The 19,215-nt window shown below is 36.0% G+C and overlaps 1 protein-coding gene across 2 annotated transcripts in view; it reads left to right on the forward strand.

The window, feature by feature from the left end:
* The first annotated feature begins 2,590 nt into the window (after positions 1 to 2,590).
* LOC134754864 (pancreatic triacylglycerol lipase-like) overlaps positions 2,591 to 19,215 on the forward strand; it is a 36,159-nt gene continuing 19,534 nt past the window's right edge. Inside the window, exons 1-8 of one of the 2 annotated variants that reach the window (XM_063691311.1) lie at positions 2,591 to 2,676; positions 4,516 to 4,643; positions 9,902 to 10,063; positions 10,461 to 10,598; positions 13,174 to 13,277; positions 16,446 to 16,573; positions 16,649 to 16,789; positions 16,869 to 16,964. In XM_063691311.1, coding sequence (XP_063547381.1) covers positions 2,622 to 2,676; positions 4,516 to 4,643; positions 9,902 to 10,063; positions 10,461 to 10,598; positions 13,174 to 13,277; positions 16,446 to 16,573; positions 16,649 to 16,789; positions 16,869 to 16,964 — 952 coding nt within the window. In that variant the 5' untranslated portion in view covers positions 2,591 to 2,621. The remainder of the gene's footprint in view (positions 2,677 to 4,515; positions 4,644 to 9,901; positions 10,064 to 10,460; positions 10,599 to 13,173; positions 13,278 to 16,445; positions 16,574 to 16,648; positions 16,790 to 16,868; positions 16,965 to 19,215) is intronic. The other variant, XM_063691313.1, reaches the window with a different exon arrangement.

Raw genomic sequence — 19,215 nt, forward strand, 5'->3', positions numbered from 1 at the left:
AAAGTAGTAACAAAGTTACTGGATTTGCAGAATGGCTCCTTGTGCTCATTTGTTTTCAGATCAGTGTTGCCAGATCGTACCTTTCAGTACGATTTTACGTACTTTTTGAATAGCATACGTACTTAAAACGTACCCCGCCCAAAACCGTACTAAAATCGTACTTTTCGGCTAAACCGCACATTTTAGTACGATTTTACTTACTTTTCGTATGAGCGGTTCAAAAATATGCTATAATGGCGTAGAAATAATAGTGACAGACCAAAAAAGTACGATTTATTTGCGTAAAAATTTGTGACTTTTTTGTTTTGGTATTTGTATGTACCTTACTATTTTGCATATTAATATTGTTCCTTTTGCCCCGAGAAAAAACAAACTAAACATAGTTTTTTGCCCAACGTGACCGCAAGTTATCTTTATTTTCAGATCTAACCAATTGCTACAGAATACAAATGACAAAGGTGAAGGTCGCGGGAATTCGGTGGTTGCGAGCGGCACAGGATCGGTCGGAGTGGCGAGCCTTGGGGGAGGCCTATGTCCAGCAGTGGACGTCTATCGGCTGACATGATGATGATGATGACAAATGACAAAGAAAAGAAGCAAGAAGGAAATAAAACAAATAAAAATACAAATGATTCCTCGACGCAATCGGGTGATTCTTAAATTGTGTCCAGATTTTTTGTTTTTGTCATAAAAAAATTATAAGAGTTTTGAATGATTCACGGCTAGTTTCACTACCTATATAGACCGTGATTACCTTTTGTATTGTTTTTGAGCTCCCGATATTTCGACGCAGTTACATGCATCTTATTCACGGGTGACTGAAGATAGCGAGTGGGTGTCAAAGTTGTGTAGACTGCGCTCTGTCTACCCTCATTATATCATATCGGGGATATCGGGAGCTCAAAATCAATACAAAAGGTAATCACGGTCTATATCCCGGTCAATATAAGTCTAGTGAAAAGTCATTTTAGATCATTTAAAGCTTTTTTATTTTTATTTTTCCATACAAAACATGGTACTATATTGGTGATTCTTGAATTGGAAGTTTTTGTGGCATAAAAGTTTATTTTTCACATATTGTTACATATAAAGTACATACAAAAAGTGAGCGTTCCGTGACATTTCTTGCATTTTTTAAATATGTATTCTTTATCTATGAGGATCTCACTAGAATACCTAATATAATTAAATCGTTCATTTTTAATTATCCTGTATAACGATCTCAGCAAGTCGTTTTAGTAGTTTAAGTTTTAAATAAGTATTAAATAAGTACAAACGGATGGTTGTGATATAATATATAGACTGCGAGCCACGAACCGATTTTAATGACCAATAGCCTCCCGGGCGAAAACTCGTAAAGTGGAAAACCCTGGTTTTTTCTTGTTATTTTTTAATAGTTTAGTATGGTCAACCACTAAACAAATATTAAAATTTAAAATATTTTGAGCCTTGCCAAGATAAGGGTTAAAAAAGTATGCTTAGAGAATGTTAATAATTAATGTTTATTTATCGAAGCGTTGATAACAATGGAAAGAATACCATTTCGGTATTGCAATCCATAGCAAAAACTTTGCATTTAATGTCGTCTAAATTATATTCTCTCAATTCTTCAGTTTCATGAATGAGCGCTGTGGCATATATGTTTATGTTTGATGATTTAAATGGCAACTCAAAAAAATTATATTTGTTTTTTATATTCCCGCCGAAGACTTTTATTTTTCCTTCTACACAAGTAGCGTATTGCATTTCTGTTAAATTTTTGTCAGTAGTTAGAAACCACTTGTCCTTATTGTTTTTAGATATCGAGTATTTTTTTACTAACTGTCTTAAAAACTTTCACCAGTTTCCAGTAAAATTTCGTTTTTGAGGGCGGGATCTGATTTTTTGCAAGTAGTCTCTATATTCAATTTCGACAGTTCTTGTATGCGATTCGCTACTTGCGCCAATGGTTGGTCCCCTTTTCGTAACAGGTTTTTAATACTGTAAAGCATACCTTCAAAGGGATAGGCGCTAAGAGAAGGTAGAGACCCGAACTTCATAACGTCAATCATTGACAACATGGCATAAAATCTTTTATACTGGACGCTCGATGCCCAAAAGGGACGGTAGTTCGGAAGGGACAACAAAAGGACGGTGTGGCATTAAAAATGACGGAAAATCGTCCTATTTGGGACGATCTGGCAACACTGCTATTAATGGACAGTTTGACAAACCTTAGTTTTTAAGAGGTATTTTATATTGTCATTTGCGGTCACAATGTTTCGAAACATTTCAGTAACCGTTACGACACATTGTGTAGAGATTTGGTCACAAACTGAACGCAAAGTGTACACAATGTGTCGACACCTTGTTACCGAAAAGTGTACACACGGCGACGACACTTAGTTACTGAAACAATTCTGGTCACATTGTGTGCACACGGCGACCACACTAAGTTACCAAAACTGAACACAGTCGCAAAGTGTAGTAACGGTTACGACACCGTTTCGACACATCTGACATTTAGTTACTACTTTGATGATTCTGCGACCGGAATGGTTATATGGGTATATAACTTGTTTCTTGATTGAAGGCATTTTTCAAACATGCGAAAAGTTGTGTGTATTGTATTGACATGTGCAATGTTATTGTGTAGCAATGGAAATGCTCAGAGATTTTGGGTTACTACGGATGAATGTAAGTTCAAACAATATATATGATCTTATATACATATACTAGCTGTTGCCCGTGACCTAGTGGTTATATTCTACATGAGAATAGAACATTATGCAACAAAAGATGGCAGTAGGGACGATTAATCATTTGTTAATTATTATACAACGCATGAGATTTGTCTGTCACAACCTACGAAGTTTCAAGCCCCTAACTGAAAATAACCGATTTGCAAGACCGAAGTGATCCCATAAGTGTTCCGTGAACAAAGTTTTGTACGGAACACTAAAAATTGTTCTCGATATGGGACATTTTCTATGAAAAGGGACCTTATTGTCGATGGCGCTTATGCCGCATAGCGTCGCGCGGCATTATATTTATATCGGAGCATCGTTTATAATGGCGTAAGCGCCATCGACAATAAGGTCCTTTTTTATAGAAAATACCACATATAATCCCTCTCAACCCTTAGAAGAATTACAAGTGTTTAAAAAAGATTTTCGCTCCCGATGCAAACTTTCAACCCTTTTTTCACTCATTTTAGGGGATCATCCTTTAATACAAACTTTCAATGAAAGCCATTTTAACTCCCTTAGGGAATAAATGACTAAAGACGCTGAAATCACTTTCTTGTTTTCTATTATTGTATCTTTTTACGACATTTCAAGTTCGCTATTTACAAAAAAAATCGTTCCGGGTGCAAACTTTCAACCCTTTTTTCACAAACTTAATCTTACTGTTAGAGTTTTGAATGATTCACGGTTAGTTTCACTAGACTTATATTGAGTTGATTGAATATCGGGAGCTCACAAATAATACAAAAGGTAAACACGGTCTATATCCCGGTCAATATAAGTCTAGTTAATCTTACTGGACACTGAAAAGCCCGATGTACTAGCTTGTAGTGAAATATGGTGTAAAACAAACCTCACAAATAGCTTTTTGGCCTTCTACACTCTTCTAGCTCCATAACGCCTTGATCGAGCCTGCTCAAAATTTACTTAAGTTATTGTCCATCAAACTATCATCTGATAGTTCAGCTTACAAACATCGAAATGCCGGGACGTGCCCCTAGCCGGCCGTGTGTTCCAAGTTGAATGTAAGAACTTCACTTCGCTTCGCTCGCTCGTTCGAATACATATACAATTATTGGTAAAATATTATATGAAAAATGTTACCACCATTACAAATTTACACTGTTTTTCTATAATAAAGATTTTAAATATAAAATAATTGCAAACCCCGAAAAAAACCGCCTAAATTACATAAATCATCAACTTTTCCAAATTTTCCGCTATTTTTCGTCTTAAAACAAATGTAATTTTTTTAAACTAAAATACTGCGCAAATTTGAATAATTAATTTACGATCATAATAATTATACAGGACGAAATCGATTTTAACTTATTATTGATTTTGACGACCGGTCTGGCCTAGAGGGTAGTGACCCTGCCTGTGAAGCCGATGGTCCTGGGTTTGAATCCCGGTAAGGGCATTTATTTGTGTGGTGAACGCAGATATTTGTTCCTGAGTCATGGATGTTTTCTATGTATTTAAGTATTTGTATAAGTATTATTATGTATATCGTTGTCTGAGTACCCACAACACAAGCCTTCTTGAGCTTACCGTGGGACTTAGCCAATTTGTGTAAGAATGTCCCTATAATATTTATTTATTTTATTTATTTAATGCATAAAATTATATGTTTTTTCTTGTGTAGGTTGCATCCATCACTATGCATTTAAGGGTTAAAATAAGTCATTATATTAGGTTCTACTCGCAAGTGGCCCAGGATTGAGTCGGTTGACTGCACAGAATTTGTACAATTATTTATGACAAAGTATATCGTTACTTTTAATTTCAGTGGAAAATCATATAAATCCTGACGATCTCCGCGAACTACTGAATCTTCGTAATCGTAACACATCAGCAACGACCACCCCCACCCCGCACGCGGACGCGGAACCAGATCGAATCTACGGCTCTATCGACGTAAGTCGTTGCAGGGTTCAATAGCTAGTAGGATATAACTTTGATATAACCAAACGTAGTAGCCATTAACAGGCTTTCCCCTCTGTCGAAAATAGTCGGCCAATGGTTATACACAATGTATGGACTGACGTTTATCTCTCAGAAAAATGACTAAAGCATAGAAGTCGGGCAAAAATGCTTCGCAAATATGTATACCCGTACTTTACTTCCTTACGAATTAGATAATGTGCCGAAAAGAGATGCATATATGCTTGTTATTTCTCATTTACGTACGGTGTCATAAGTTTGATAATTTGCTAGGGATGTAACTGTGTCGACTTTTTATATCGATAAATTATGCATAAGTTTATGTGCCGTGTAAAAGAATAATCACGAAATTGGCAAATTGATAATAGTCTGGCTAATGAAAGTTGAAGCTGAAAAAACGCGGCAATTTCAAGAAATCTGTAGCAGGCGGCTCGTTGAATACAAGGATTGCATAACTTTTATACTTTTTATAATTTTTCATATTCTGAAAATCATTAAAAAGTATAAAAATTATGCAATCCTTGGAATCGGAGAGCCGCCTGATATGAGGATTAATGCATGTACCTAATATAGCTTTTATCTCATTTGCAGTCTACCACTCAGAACCGTCTAACTATACCTCTCGTTTTTTTATCATTAGAAAGAAGGTGAGCGATCTTAACGTGTCGTTTTATCGAAAAACACTTTGAAAATAAGTCACAACAAATATAATATACGATCATTTACATACTTTTGCTTTCATAAGTAAAATATTGCTATATTTATAAAAAAACTTGTCAATAAAAAGACACGTGGAAATGGTTTACCGTTTTATCTAATGCTAAAAGACTAAGTACAGTTTCTAGTCATGTACCAAATAGGAAATGAAAAAACGCTCGTGTAATATATAACTTTTTTATTTAATAATAGGGAATATTACGCGAAACTCGGCGTAGGTGGCGTCACTATCACAATCTGAGGGTCTATCGCAAAACAAGAAAATCGAACTTTCGTTATCTAACATCTCTGTCACTCTTGCGTATTCGAGCGATAAAGAGGCAGCTAGATAACGAAATTTCGGATTCGAGTTTTCCGGAAGGTCCCCTGAAAACTTATCAAAAACCTGTTAAAGGTACAGTATGAATAAGTTACTCTACGGTGCACTAAAAAAGCTAGTGCTGCACTCTGGTGGCAGAACATTGCAGTAATATCCCCTATTCCTCGTCCTTTGGAAATATAAAATAAAAAGTTGAGTTTTGTGAGATAGGTAAACCAACAATATTAATAAAAGGAACATTCATCAATGATCATTAATGTCTTTTTTATTAGGGTTCCGTACCCAAAGGATAAAAACGGGACCATATTACTAATACTTCGCTGTCCGTCCGTCTGTCTGTCACCAGGCTGTATCTCATGAACCGTGATAGCTAGACAATTGAAATTTTCACAGATGATGTATTTCTGTTGCCGCTATAACAAAAAATACTAAAAAGTACGGAACCCTTGGTGCGCGCGTCCGACCCGCACTTGACCGGTTTTTAGTATTATACTATAGTCTGGCAAACACAATCTGTCAGTAAGTAAGAACAATGAAAACTATAGGTACAGTCGAAGGCAAAAATATCGATCCAGACAAATGGCTCAAAAATATGTGAACATGATTTTATTATCTGAGCGTACACATATTTTTGAGACTTTGGGAATGTATATATATTTATGCCCTTGACTGTACTCATCAATTAAAATGAGACAGTCCTGGGCCAAACTATAAGAAAGCTGTAAATGTCGATAGGTTATTGATCTGAGGTCGATACATCACTATGCCAAAAATATAACCTTTCATACTTAGCAGAAAAGTTCGAAAATATATGCAACAATCTATATCGACTTGAATGCAAGTAATAATTATATAAACAACATATCGATTTCAATGTTTAGGGTCAGGTCCTATAAATTAATTTGGCATGTATTTAACGCGGCGACAAATTAATCTGATTTAGGGATTTATAAAAAATTAAAGGAGGTAGCAAAAATAATAAGTTGGCGACTAATTGCGGAGACTAGTATAAAGTAAAAAGTAGCAGCTAAGTAATCAATTTTCGGATTTGTTTCAATATAAACTAGCATCGAGTTATTGTATTGGCGACTGAATTAACTAATTAAGCGGAAACATGACAGCGGATAAAAAGTTGAAAATGGCCTACTCTAATTGTTCAATGGAGATTGCATATAAAATAAATCAAGGTCATAAAAAAAATACTTTGTGCGACACTTTAAGAGCTTTAATCAAAGCTGAAAATTGTATGTATAAATAATAATTTTGGTCTATAGTTTTATTTAGTGGGCAGCTTTCTGGGCGGTTTGCCCTTCGGGCATTTAAAGCTACCTAACGAACCTAACCTACCTACTGATTTAGTGTAATTTTAGATTCCCATTTTGTAGACAGTTACAAAAAATTTGCCAACCGTGGCTAGGAATCGGTAATTAAAATTGAAATAGTTTAGCTTTTGTTTTTGTAAATACGCGACCCGCACTCCACTTCAAACGAACGCGCTTGTCGCCGTTTTCATTACATTATGGTTTCGAAAACTAAAAAAATAACTCCCCATTATTTTTATATAGCACCCATTTTAATATTTAAGCTGCCAGCAAATCAAAGCCCAAAATGCTTTTTTAGATGGAGACCTGTAGTTGCCACTAATATAAAGTTTGTTATCCTTCTGCTAATATTAGTCGCCAAGTCATTATTTATAGTAGTAGTAGTAGTAGTAGTAAATCACTTTATTGTACAAAACAAAAATTGATAACATGAAATTCATATAAATTTAGGTACAAAGGCGAGCTTATCCCTATAAGGGATTTCTTCCAGCTAACCTTAGAGTAAATGAGTGGAAAATTCGAATTAGATAGATAGACAAACTTACAGAACGTACAATAATATTTAAGAAGGAAAACTACAATATTAACGTCTATATACGTATATTTATAGTACCTCGCCTATGATTTCAGTAATCTTGATTATTATTTCTGCTATCTTAAAGTAGCTGCCATTATTTGAATTTTAAAATATCCTTAGTTTAAAAGCTAATTTAATATAAATGATTGCCAAAATATTTAATCGCTGACAAGTTATTATTTTAGTTGCAAATAGTTTGCTGCTCTTTAATTTTTCTGTCGCCGCAAAAATAATAAGCCAATTAATTTCTTCAAAATTGAACAAAACTCACCGATTAAAGGTTATCGGTTCGTGCGTGTTTTCTTTTCTTCCTGTATGCGATTTACAGCCCTCGATCACACAAGACATTATCACAAAGGGAACTTCAAACCATTACAAATAAAAACTCAGCACGTTTTCCAACAATCTTTCAGGAATAGCAACAATATAATTAAAATAAACCAAGATGACCGCTGAAATTCCCGAAATATTTCAACTAAAATAATACGACTATGTCAAGTTGTTACAGTTGACACCTACCTGTGAAATAACGAACATATATTTTATTTGGCTGGATTATATTATAGAACCACATAGAACCATTTGACATTTTCCTCAGTTCAACTTATGACAATACTGAAAAAAACGAAAGAACTTGCGGATTGTTGTCTCACTTACTCATAGACAAAAAGTAATAGCGTGTTGTGAATACGATACCTTTTACCAAGCTTTTATTTTTGCCCGACTTCTATGCTTTTGTCATTATTCTGAGGTTTATCTGACATGGCTATTTTGACGTTACGTATACATTTGACGTTCCCCTCCCCCGCAAAAATTGGCAGACTTTTTTGTACAGCAAATTACAGACGTGGCGGCTCAGTTTGGTTGTATCCTCCTAGTTCAATAGCGATAGATACTCGTATCTGTAATAGCTCTTATAACTTCGCAATGTTTTTTTTAATTATTCATATTATATCTCCTGACAACCCTATTTTTAATATATATAAACCAGCTTTGTAATATGCACATAAATAGAGGACACAATTTTACCTATGCCGATGATACTGCCATTGTCTTCACTGGAGACACTTGGGAAGACGTGAAACACTCTGCAGAACTAGGTTTATCAGAAGTTGCTTGCTGGCTCCACTCTCGTCTCCTTACATTAAACGCAACAAAAACAAACTACATTTGCTTCACAAACTACAATAGTTTACAACCTGGCTCCATTTATAACATAAAAATTCATACATGTAAAACCAATATACAAAACTGTGCATGCTCTGTTATAAATAAAGTTGAAAGCGTTAAGTATTTAGGGATATTAGTCGACCAACGCCTAACATGGCACTTGCAAATAGAGCTGCTCATGAGTCAAGTTATGCATTTTAAACCATTAAGATTTCCAACTGTAGACCTATTTAAGCTTTCTGATGTACTAACTGTAAGAAAACTCGACATATTATTTGCAACCTTAAAAATACACAAATCTAAACCATATACACCTACCACACGAAATCCAAGGAGAAACGGTAACATAATTCCAACCACTTCAATAAATACCACATACGCTAGTAGACAATTTGTCTATAAATCCGGCAAATTATACAATGTCATACATAAGCACTTAAATATATATCACTTACCATTATATGAATGTAAAAAAATTATAACAGACGTAAGAGTTATTATGATACAGAAAACTTAATTCAAAATGGTTTTAGGAACCTAAACACATACACACACACACATTACACTCTCTCTCTCACACACACACACACACACACACACACACACACACACACACACACACACACACACACACACACACACACACACACACACACACACACACACACACACACACACACACACACACACACATTACACACACACACACACACACACACACACACACACACACACACACACACACGCACACTCATATGGACTTGCATGTCCATCTTCTCATTAGGTTAAATTAAGCTATAAGTAATTACTTTTGTTATTCTCTGATATTGTGTTCATTTTTATTTCTTTAAATTTATATTTATATTTTAAAACCGTTTATTACCAATTTTAAGGAAGAGCGGTGCCTCTTAACACAGGTATTTTCTTACTTAAAAAGAGGCACCAACACTTACCTGTATAAGTAATTCTTAAACGAAATAAACAATTTTTCATTTTTATTTTCAACTGCACTAGGTATGTCATATATTATACATACGCTTCATTTGGATAGCAACAAACCCAGCAAAGACATAGTTAGTCGACAAGCATGACTTTAATCGTAATACCTGTGTATGGTCGTTTATAGGAGGATGATACGCCGCACGCTGTCCCGGATACCGTGGACTGCTTCGGTCTCGGCTCTCTCACGAAGCAGTTGCCGTGGCTTTTCAACATGCGGCCAGACTCTTCTGATGCTGTTAAAACACATTTCTTCTTTTACTCCCGCAAACAGCCATTTCGAGCACAGGTACCATAAGGCATGAGGGCCAGGCCGATTAGATGTTGTTTGAGCGAAATATACTTTTTCGCGCAAACATTTAGGTGTCACGGGTTCGGTACCACAACTAGTGACATTGCTTGATGGTTCTATAAAGTTCGCTTGATAGAAAATCGAATCAGCAGGCCTAGCATGAAAACGCCGCGACAGTGACTTGCGCGCAAAATGGATCACCCAACTCTTTTAACTGCATTATTTAGAAAGGGACGGGCAGTAGTCTATCTCGCGTTCGAGATACTGTCGCGGCGCTCTTGTGCTTAGTCTACAGACACCCGTCTCGTCGTAAGGAGCTTCACATATGTTTTATTACTTTTAAAATGATATACCTAACTATGTATGACAATGTGTGATGATTGGCGGTGTTAAGGTGTTGCTGGGAGAGCAGTTCGGGCTGGAGTGGGTGGACTTCAAGCCGAGTCGCAGAACCGTCATCATCGTTCACGGCTTCATGAGTCATAGCAATGCTTCCTGGGTTAACGATATGGCTCAAGCCTTTTTAAAATGGGTATTTATTAATTATCATTCAGTTCATTTTGTGACATAAATACGAGTATACAATAAATGTGGTATTTTCTATAAAAAGGGAGCTTATTGTCGATGGCGCTTAGGCCATTATAAAAGATGCTCCGATTTAAATACACTGCCGCGAGACGCTGTTCGGCGTAAGCGCCATCGACAATAAAGTACCTTTTCATAGAAAATGCCCCAAATACATATGTATATCGCGAATGTTCTATACCATGGTTTCTTGATTTTATACAAAACATAGCTGCACTTTATTTGTCAACAGACCAGGATCTCTAGAAGAGTGTCGTATGCTTAATTGTTAGACCGCAGTTTGACTTTATATCCTTGTAGTAGGTCTCCCAGGCTTCAAGAAACCTGATGTTGCCAGGCTGAAAAGTGGTGCCGTTCACCCCACCACCCCCCTATGAAAATCCCCTACAAAATGTTCATAGTTTCATAGTTTTAATGGTTTTATTTTGTTTGTTATTCCTAATTAATTCATACCTAATTATGATTAAAATAAACTGCTCTAAAATAAACCGTGAAATATAGAGTAGCTTGACAGAGCTTTTTTAGACGGTCGTGGTTTAGCGAGGTCGCCAAGTAATAAGTTTGTGGAGCTGTTCGTGCCAAATGGCCAGGTCGAATAAGTTGCCCATTCTAATGAGAGTAGTTGTTAAATATTGTAAAAAGTTACTCGTGTTAAAACACTTCAAAAACACATACAAACGTGTCATTTTAGAATTTTTTATTCATATTTCTAAGTTTAATTCTTACTGGAACCACTTGTCAGTAGCCAACTTAGTTAATATTGGAAAAAAAGTATTCTGACTATTATAGGTATATGTCATTATTATAATATTTATATGTTACTTAGCATAATTTCTAAAATCAAATATCCTAAGTACGAAATTCCTAAAGATACATGTCCTAATACACTTTTAATCGAACGATCTGATTTTCGAAAATCAATATTCCTTTGTACAAAATACCTAATGACAATACTTTGAAAGTCGATATGTCTAGTGCTCAAAATAGCTAACCATGGTCCCACCGCCCTATTTATTTTCAAAAAGCATTTCCTTCACAACTTAACTAGACAGAGCCCCGCTTCGCGGAGCTCCTATTTCTGGGCTGTTTGCCCTTCGGGCATCTGAAGCTACCTACGAACCTACCCTACCTACCGACGCTTTTTCCCCAAAGTGTAGACATTTATTTGAATAAAATAAGAAACTTTACTAACAAAATATCATAAACATAATTATTTGGTAAGACAGGATGCAGTAAAGCATCATGTGTCTTTTATTTTCTTCCTTATTCAATATTCATGCAATCTCACGGAAAGCGGGTTCTTGGTGAGTCAAGGCATGATAAAAAAAATTGCACTTAGAAACAATAATACCTACTAAAGATACCATATTAATATGTGCACTTTTTAACCGACTTCAAGATTTCAAAGGAGGAGGGTTCTCAATTCGGTTGTTTTTTTTTTAAATGTTTGTTACTCCATAACTCCGTCATTTCCGGACCGAATTTGAAAATTATTTTTTTGATTGTAAGTATATACATACAGATTGGTCCCGTTTTTGTCAAAAAGCAGTTCTGATGATGGGATCCATGAGAGGCATACATATAGTGATTTTAGCATTTTCATCAACAAATCAAGTACTTACATTTAAAAAAATGACATTTGATGAAGTGGAACTGCTGATGATGATCAGAACGGAACTCTTCAATGACGCATAGTTCACGTTTGGCGATTTGTCCTCTTCGTTACGTTTGTTAATCAAGTTAGGTTTTCAAGAAACATTTTTGTCAAGCTCGAGTTCTGATGATGGGATCCATGAGGAATCGAGGGAACTCCTCAAATGTGAAAGGCATACATATAGTATTGATTTTTGTATTTTCATCAACAAATCCAGCATTTACATTTAAAAAAGTGACATTTGATGAAGTGGAACTGCTGATGATGATCAGAATGGAACTCTTCAATGACACATAGTTCACGTTTGGCGATTTGTTCTCTTCCTTATGGACCCAAACCCAAACTTGGACCCGGACTCGGACCCGGACCCGGGTCTGAACATGGACCCCAACTCGGACCCGGACCCGGACCGAACTCTGACCCAAACCTGGACCCGGACAGCCGGACACGGACCCGGACTCGGATCCGGACCCAGACCCGGACACGGAAATGCTACTAGAAAAATGGGTTAGGTGGGTGGGTAGCTTTTGAACTGCGATTCTCACAGAACAGAACTGCTATCAGAAAAGTAGGTTAGGTTAGGTTAAAGCTGTGACCCTTACAGAAACGAAATGCTACCAGAAAAGTAGGTTAGGTTAGAACTGCGACCCTTACAAAAACGAAATGCTACCAGAAAAGTAGGTTAGGTTAGGTTAGAACTGCGACCCCTACAAAAACAAAATGCTACTCGAAAAGTGGGTCGGTTTACCTCCTTTTCTACATAATTAGGCAAAAGATGCTGTCTTTTTCATTTCATTGTCTGGAATCTAAGAATGCCTTCAGCGGCATTTGAAGTCGGTTTTTTTTTCTTAAAAATTATGTTGTGTAGGATGATGTGAACGTCATTGCGGTGGACTGGAGTGGAGGCGGCAATACTTGGAAGTACTGGCGAGCGGTGGCGAACACTCGTCGAGTTGGCTCCGATGTCGTAGCGTGGGTATATCTGTCACTGTTTATTCCGGCATTATTATTAACCGAGAAAGTATATGTTTATACAACGTGTCCCAAAACTCAACGATAAGCCGGCACCAGGGGATGGATCTGCTTATGAGCAGTCAAGAAAAAAAAAGAAAAATATGTCTACAAATATTCAAATATTTCTGTTTTTGTTTTTGATTTTGGAAACCTAAGTAGTCCTGCTATCTAACAAAGCCCTTAAAAATATCAGAATACATGTAGTTTTTACAGAAAAAATAATCAAAATTAATTTCGCCCTTAAATTTTTTAAAGATTTTTTCTTTTAGTGCACTTTAAATCATCATGGTGTAAAAATAAGTATTGACACTAATATGGCAAGTGTTTTCAAAAGTTGATGCAACTAACCAAGATTCCAAAATAGTATAATACTCTGGGAAAACTAGCCACAAAATAAAAATAAAAATTTAAACAAGAATTAGATATAGATTTAAGCTAGTTATTAATTTCGTTTACGTAGTACCACTGTATTATCTTGTATGTAAATAAATTTGTGAATTAGTAACAAGAATCGACATTATTTAATATTGGCAGTAAACACTTTTACTATGTACCCATAAAAGGATTTTTGTTGTTAAAAATGTTGAATACTTAAATAAAACAAAATGGTACAAATCATTTTTCATTTTTTTAAATTCGTTTATTATAGTATTAATATTACAGTAAATGTTCGAATTGCCTGCCACCGGCATTAATACAGGCATGACCATCGCCTTAGAATTGATCGATTTATCTGTCTTGGATATCTTGTTCTACCATTGATATTTGATATGATCCGCAGCTTGTGTGATTTTTTGGCCAACCTCGTCCAATGTTGCTATGGGTTTTGAGTAGACTCTGTTTTTAAGACAGCCCCAGTAGAAGAAGTCCAGGGGTTTCAGGTCTGGCGAACGGGGTGCCCGATCCAACGCCCCGGTTACTCTTGGTTTAAGTATTCTCGCACTGCACGGGCATAGTGAGCTTTTCAAACAACCATTTAAAAAATGTTTTTACACCATGATGAGTTAAAGTGGACTGAAAGCAAAAATCTTTAAAAAAATTAAGGGCGAAATTAATTATGATTATTTTTTGTGTAAAAACTACATGTATTCTGGTATTTTTAAGGGCTGTGTTAGTAAGCAGGACTACTTAGGTTTCCAAAAACAAATAAAAATAGAAAATGTTAGAATATTTGTAGACATGGTCGTTAAAAATACCATTAGGGGTGTCGATTTTCGATGAAATTCATTTTTTAACCGACTTCAAGATTTCAAAGGAGGAGGTTCTCAATTCGGTTTTTTTTTTTTTTTTTTTTTTTTTTTTTTTTATTAATGTTTGTTACTCCATAACTCCGTCATTTCTGGACCGATTTTGAAAATTCTTTTTTTGATTGTAAGTATATACATACAGATTGGTCCCGTTTTTGTCTAAAATCAGTTCTGATGATGGGATCCATGAGGAATCGAGGGAACTCCTCAAATGTTAAAGGCATAGTGATTTTAGTATTTTCATCAACAAATCAAGCACTTACATTTAAAAAAGTGACATTTGATGAAGTGGAACTGCTGATGATGATCAGAACGGAACTCTTCAATGACGCATAGTTCACGTTTGGCGATTTGTCCTCTTCGTTATGTTTGTTAAGCAAGTTAGGTTTTCAAGAAACATTTTTGTCAAGCTCGAGTTCTGATGATGCGATCCATGAGGAATCGAGGGAACTCCTCAAATGTGAAAGGCATACATGTAGTGATTTTTGTATTTTTATAAACAAATCCAGCACTTTCATTTTAAAAAGTGACATTTGATGAAGTGGAACTGCTGATGATGATCAGAACGGAACTCTTCAATGACGCATAGTTCACGTTTGACGATTTGTCCTCTTCGTTATGTTTGTTAAGCAACTTAAGTTTTTAAGACATATATTTTGTCAAGCTCGAGTTCTGATGATGAGACCCACGAGGAACCGAGGGAACTCCTCAAATGTGAAAGGCATACATATAGTGATTTTTGTTTTTTTATCAACAAATCCAGCATTTACATTTTAAAGAGTGACATTTGATGAAATGGAAACTGCTGATAATGATCAGAGTGGAACTCTTGGTCATGGACATGTTTTGCTTAGAACCTTGTATTTTTAATTGCCTATATGCTTTGATGAGTAGTGCTATGACAAAACAATACAATAGCTCTTTATTTTCCTCCTCCTCCTCAACTTCTCAAATGTGAAAGGCATACATATAGTGATTTTTGTTTTTTTATCAACAAATCCAGCATTTACATTTTAAAAAGTGACATTTGATGAAATGGAAACTGCTGATAATGATCAGAGTGGAACTCTTGGTCATGGACATGTTTGCCTTAGAACCTTGTATTTTTAATTGCCTATATGCTTTGATGAGTAGTGCTATGACAAAACAATACAATAGCTCTTTATTTTTGTTAGCCGACTACATATACACGTATATGACGACGACACGACTACATATAAGGTGTCATATGGGTGATTCTGAAGGTAAATAAAATGAGTACATAAACACGGTTGTGACAGTGTCCCTAGTCGTGACATTTCGGTATTTTGGCGGCCAACTCCACTATTTTGATTTGTATAATAATTTTACTCCCATGATTACTTGACTTTGCAAATGTTAAATAATTCGCTTAATCTGCAATGTATGAGGTTAAATCTTATGTTACAAATCATAACGTGAAACGGGTACTTACTTTTAAAACCCAAACACGGCGGTGACGCGTTAAGGTTGACCATTTTTTCAAATGAACACAAAGAAATAATTTTCGACAAAACTTCTCCCTTCAGCCATTTGCAAATCTGACAACAACAAAAAACCTTGTTCTAAAAAAACTTTAAAAACCCAAAATCCGGGTACGTCACACTACACGTTCCGTGACATTTCGAACTTGTAATTTTTTTAAATGTGTTTTTAATACTCTTAGGACAATACTAGGACAATACATTTAGGTAGACATAAAACTAAGTAATTGATATATAGTTGACTTATTTTCTTAAATAATATAATATCTGCTACAGCTTAAAGGTAACACAAAAAAAACTTTAATATAAGAATCACCCATATTTGTTTAAAGTTATAGTTAAAGTTATATATAATAATAGTCATATATTTGTCTCAGGTTCTTGAAGAAGCTAATAGAGGAAACGGGAGCGCAGGTGAAGGATTTCTACTTAGTGGGGCACAGTTTGGGCGCTCATATTTGCGCGTTTGTTTCGAAGCATTTTAACGGTGTCGCTAGGATAACTGGTAGGTGTCGTAGGTGGATATGCAGAAAATACCTGTCTTAGACTTATTAAGTTCCTGCTAATGTTTTATTTACAGGTTTGGACCCGGCCCAACCATGCTTCCGAACATCTGACAAGTCCGAGCGGTTAGATAAATCAGATGCTGGTTTTGTCGATGTCATCCATACAAATGGGAGACTTTTGAAAAAGATCGGATTTGGGCTGCCGGAACCTGCAGGTCGAGCGCATATTATCTTTTCTATAGAAGCCCGGTTATCAGGATCAATTCGCTGAATAACAATGTACAACATTTTCAGGACATGCGGATTTTTACCCGAATGGTGGCATGAAGCAACCCGGGTGTCACAACGTAACATCTTTATTTTCAAAATTCTTCCGTTACACACCATCACGTAAGTTGGTTTGTCACCAATAGTAGGTAGTTTATGAGACCGCTACATAATGAAAGGCATTCAAACACGGGCGTGGGTTTAAGAAACGAACCAAGTGACTAAATCACTCGTGTCTCGCTCGTGTGCTCCAGACACGAGTGATTTAATGCCTAATTAATTATGTACAGCTACATACACTATTTTATCTACACACATATTATAATCCCTCTAATTAACCCTCTATGATATATGCACTAACCTCATAATCCTCATATTACAGCGGACATTGGGGCATCGTTGCTCTCTGGCGGAACTCGCGGATATGTGGCGTATCCGAAATGTCTTTATCGCTCATTTTACACGAAACTTTTGCTACAGTTAGTTTAAAAACAACATAACAAAATAATTTTATATTACAAACTAATAGGGGATATTACTGCAATGTTCTGCCGCCAGAGTGCAGGACTAGCCTTTTTAGTAAACCATAGAGTAACTTATACATACTGTACCTTTAACAGGATTTTGACAAGTTTTCAGGGATAATAAAATATGACATTGATGCATCAAGGCGGTTTGTTTACAGAGTACCTACCAGAAACGCGAACCCGAAATTTCGCTATCTGCCTCTTCATCGCTCGAATATGCAAGAGTGACAAAGATGTTAGATAACGAAATTTCGTTTTTCTTGTTTCGCGATAGACCCTCAGATTGTGGTAGTGGCGCAGTTTCGCGTAATATTCCCTATTAAAAGATAAACTGTACGTCAAATGGCGGTAAATGAAAACTTTTTTAACGCACGCATCCGTAGTATTTTTTAAATTCAGAGACAAACTAGTCGGGGGCCGATTGCCATGTCGTTCTACACCAAATACCAACTAACATGCGAGGTTTGTCAAAATTGTATGCAATGAGGGATCGTTTCTTTGCTCACCAGTTGGCGCCTCTGTTGATGGTGGTCCAAAAGACTAAAGAACAGCTGTCGGTCACTGAAGTGACAAGTGACATTTCGAACTTTGCGCCCCTAGCGGCGAATTCATACGCGTTAGCCCTCATTGACATTTCATTTCGAATGAAACGTCAACTCGGCTGATATTCCAATTGCTTTTTTACCAAATCGATTTTGATATAGTAAGGCTACGCGCGCACTGCGGATTTCTACCGTGCGTTTTTTCCCGCAAAATCTGTGAATTATATTTGTATTTAGTCCGAGATAATTACTAGAAGAAGCTCGCCTTTTCGTTGTCCTACGCGATTTTCAGAGCAACTAAAAAGAAAAAAACAACTGGCAACATTGCCGTCATCTGTCTGTCACTTTTCCTTTTCGCGTATGTATCGTTATTGTTTCAAATTATAAAAATTTATAGTTTTTTGCTAGTTTTTTCCATTATTATCAATATAATTATGTCAGAACTAGAAATAATGTGTAAAGAAAGTGTTACAGAGTGTAAATTAAGTGGAAATATGCAAATAGTGAAATAACTGTAAGTAACCTTGATCACAATTCTGATTTCACGGTTTTTAAAGTAATAATACATGGTTCCCGTGGGGTAACCTGCTAAAGGCCTGTCAAATTAAAATCTCATTCTTCCCGTGGGGAAGTTTGAGGGCAGAATATTATAATTAGCTCCATGCATGAATTTATTTTTATTTTTGAATTCATAATTTATATCGTTGGAACACCGGAAATGATAAAAATACTTTTGTAAACCTTAACATTATTTTATTAAAAAATATTTAAAATGTTGAAATTTTTGAGCGGTTGAAACGCTCATAATTTTTGGCGCGAATTCGACAGAGCGTGATGACGTCACACGTTGGGCGGCCCAACTGACGTTTGCTACTAATGACACTAATCTGTCGAACGCGTGACGTCACGTGGCGTTTCGAGCGTTTCGCTCACTAGCTTTTCGCGGGCAAATTTTTGTACTTTTTATTTATAATTTTAAGTAATTAAATGGTAATTTAAAAACGGAAATGCATTTGTAACATGATATAACGGTAACAAACATCCGAATAAAACATATTTCGTTCAAATATAAACTTCATGCATGAGGCTAATTATCACATTTACACACCTAACCTCAACTTGAGGATATTCGCGCGGCGAAAAGTGTTTTTTACTAAATGAATTTATCTAAATCTGTGTTATACTTATACCTTCCCGTGGGGTGGGTATTTGTTGCAAAGCATTCGCTCCATCGTGTGACGATGTGCTATCTGTCCGTGGGACAGAGACTTTAATTTGATGATTTTATCCGTGTTATACCTATGA

The sequence above is a fragment of the Cydia strobilella genome, chromosome Z (assembly GCF_947568885.1).
Source record: "Cydia strobilella chromosome Z, ilCydStro3.1, whole genome shotgun sequence".
Lineage (NCBI taxonomy): Eukaryota > Metazoa > Arthropoda > Insecta > Lepidoptera > Tortricidae > Cydia > Cydia strobilella.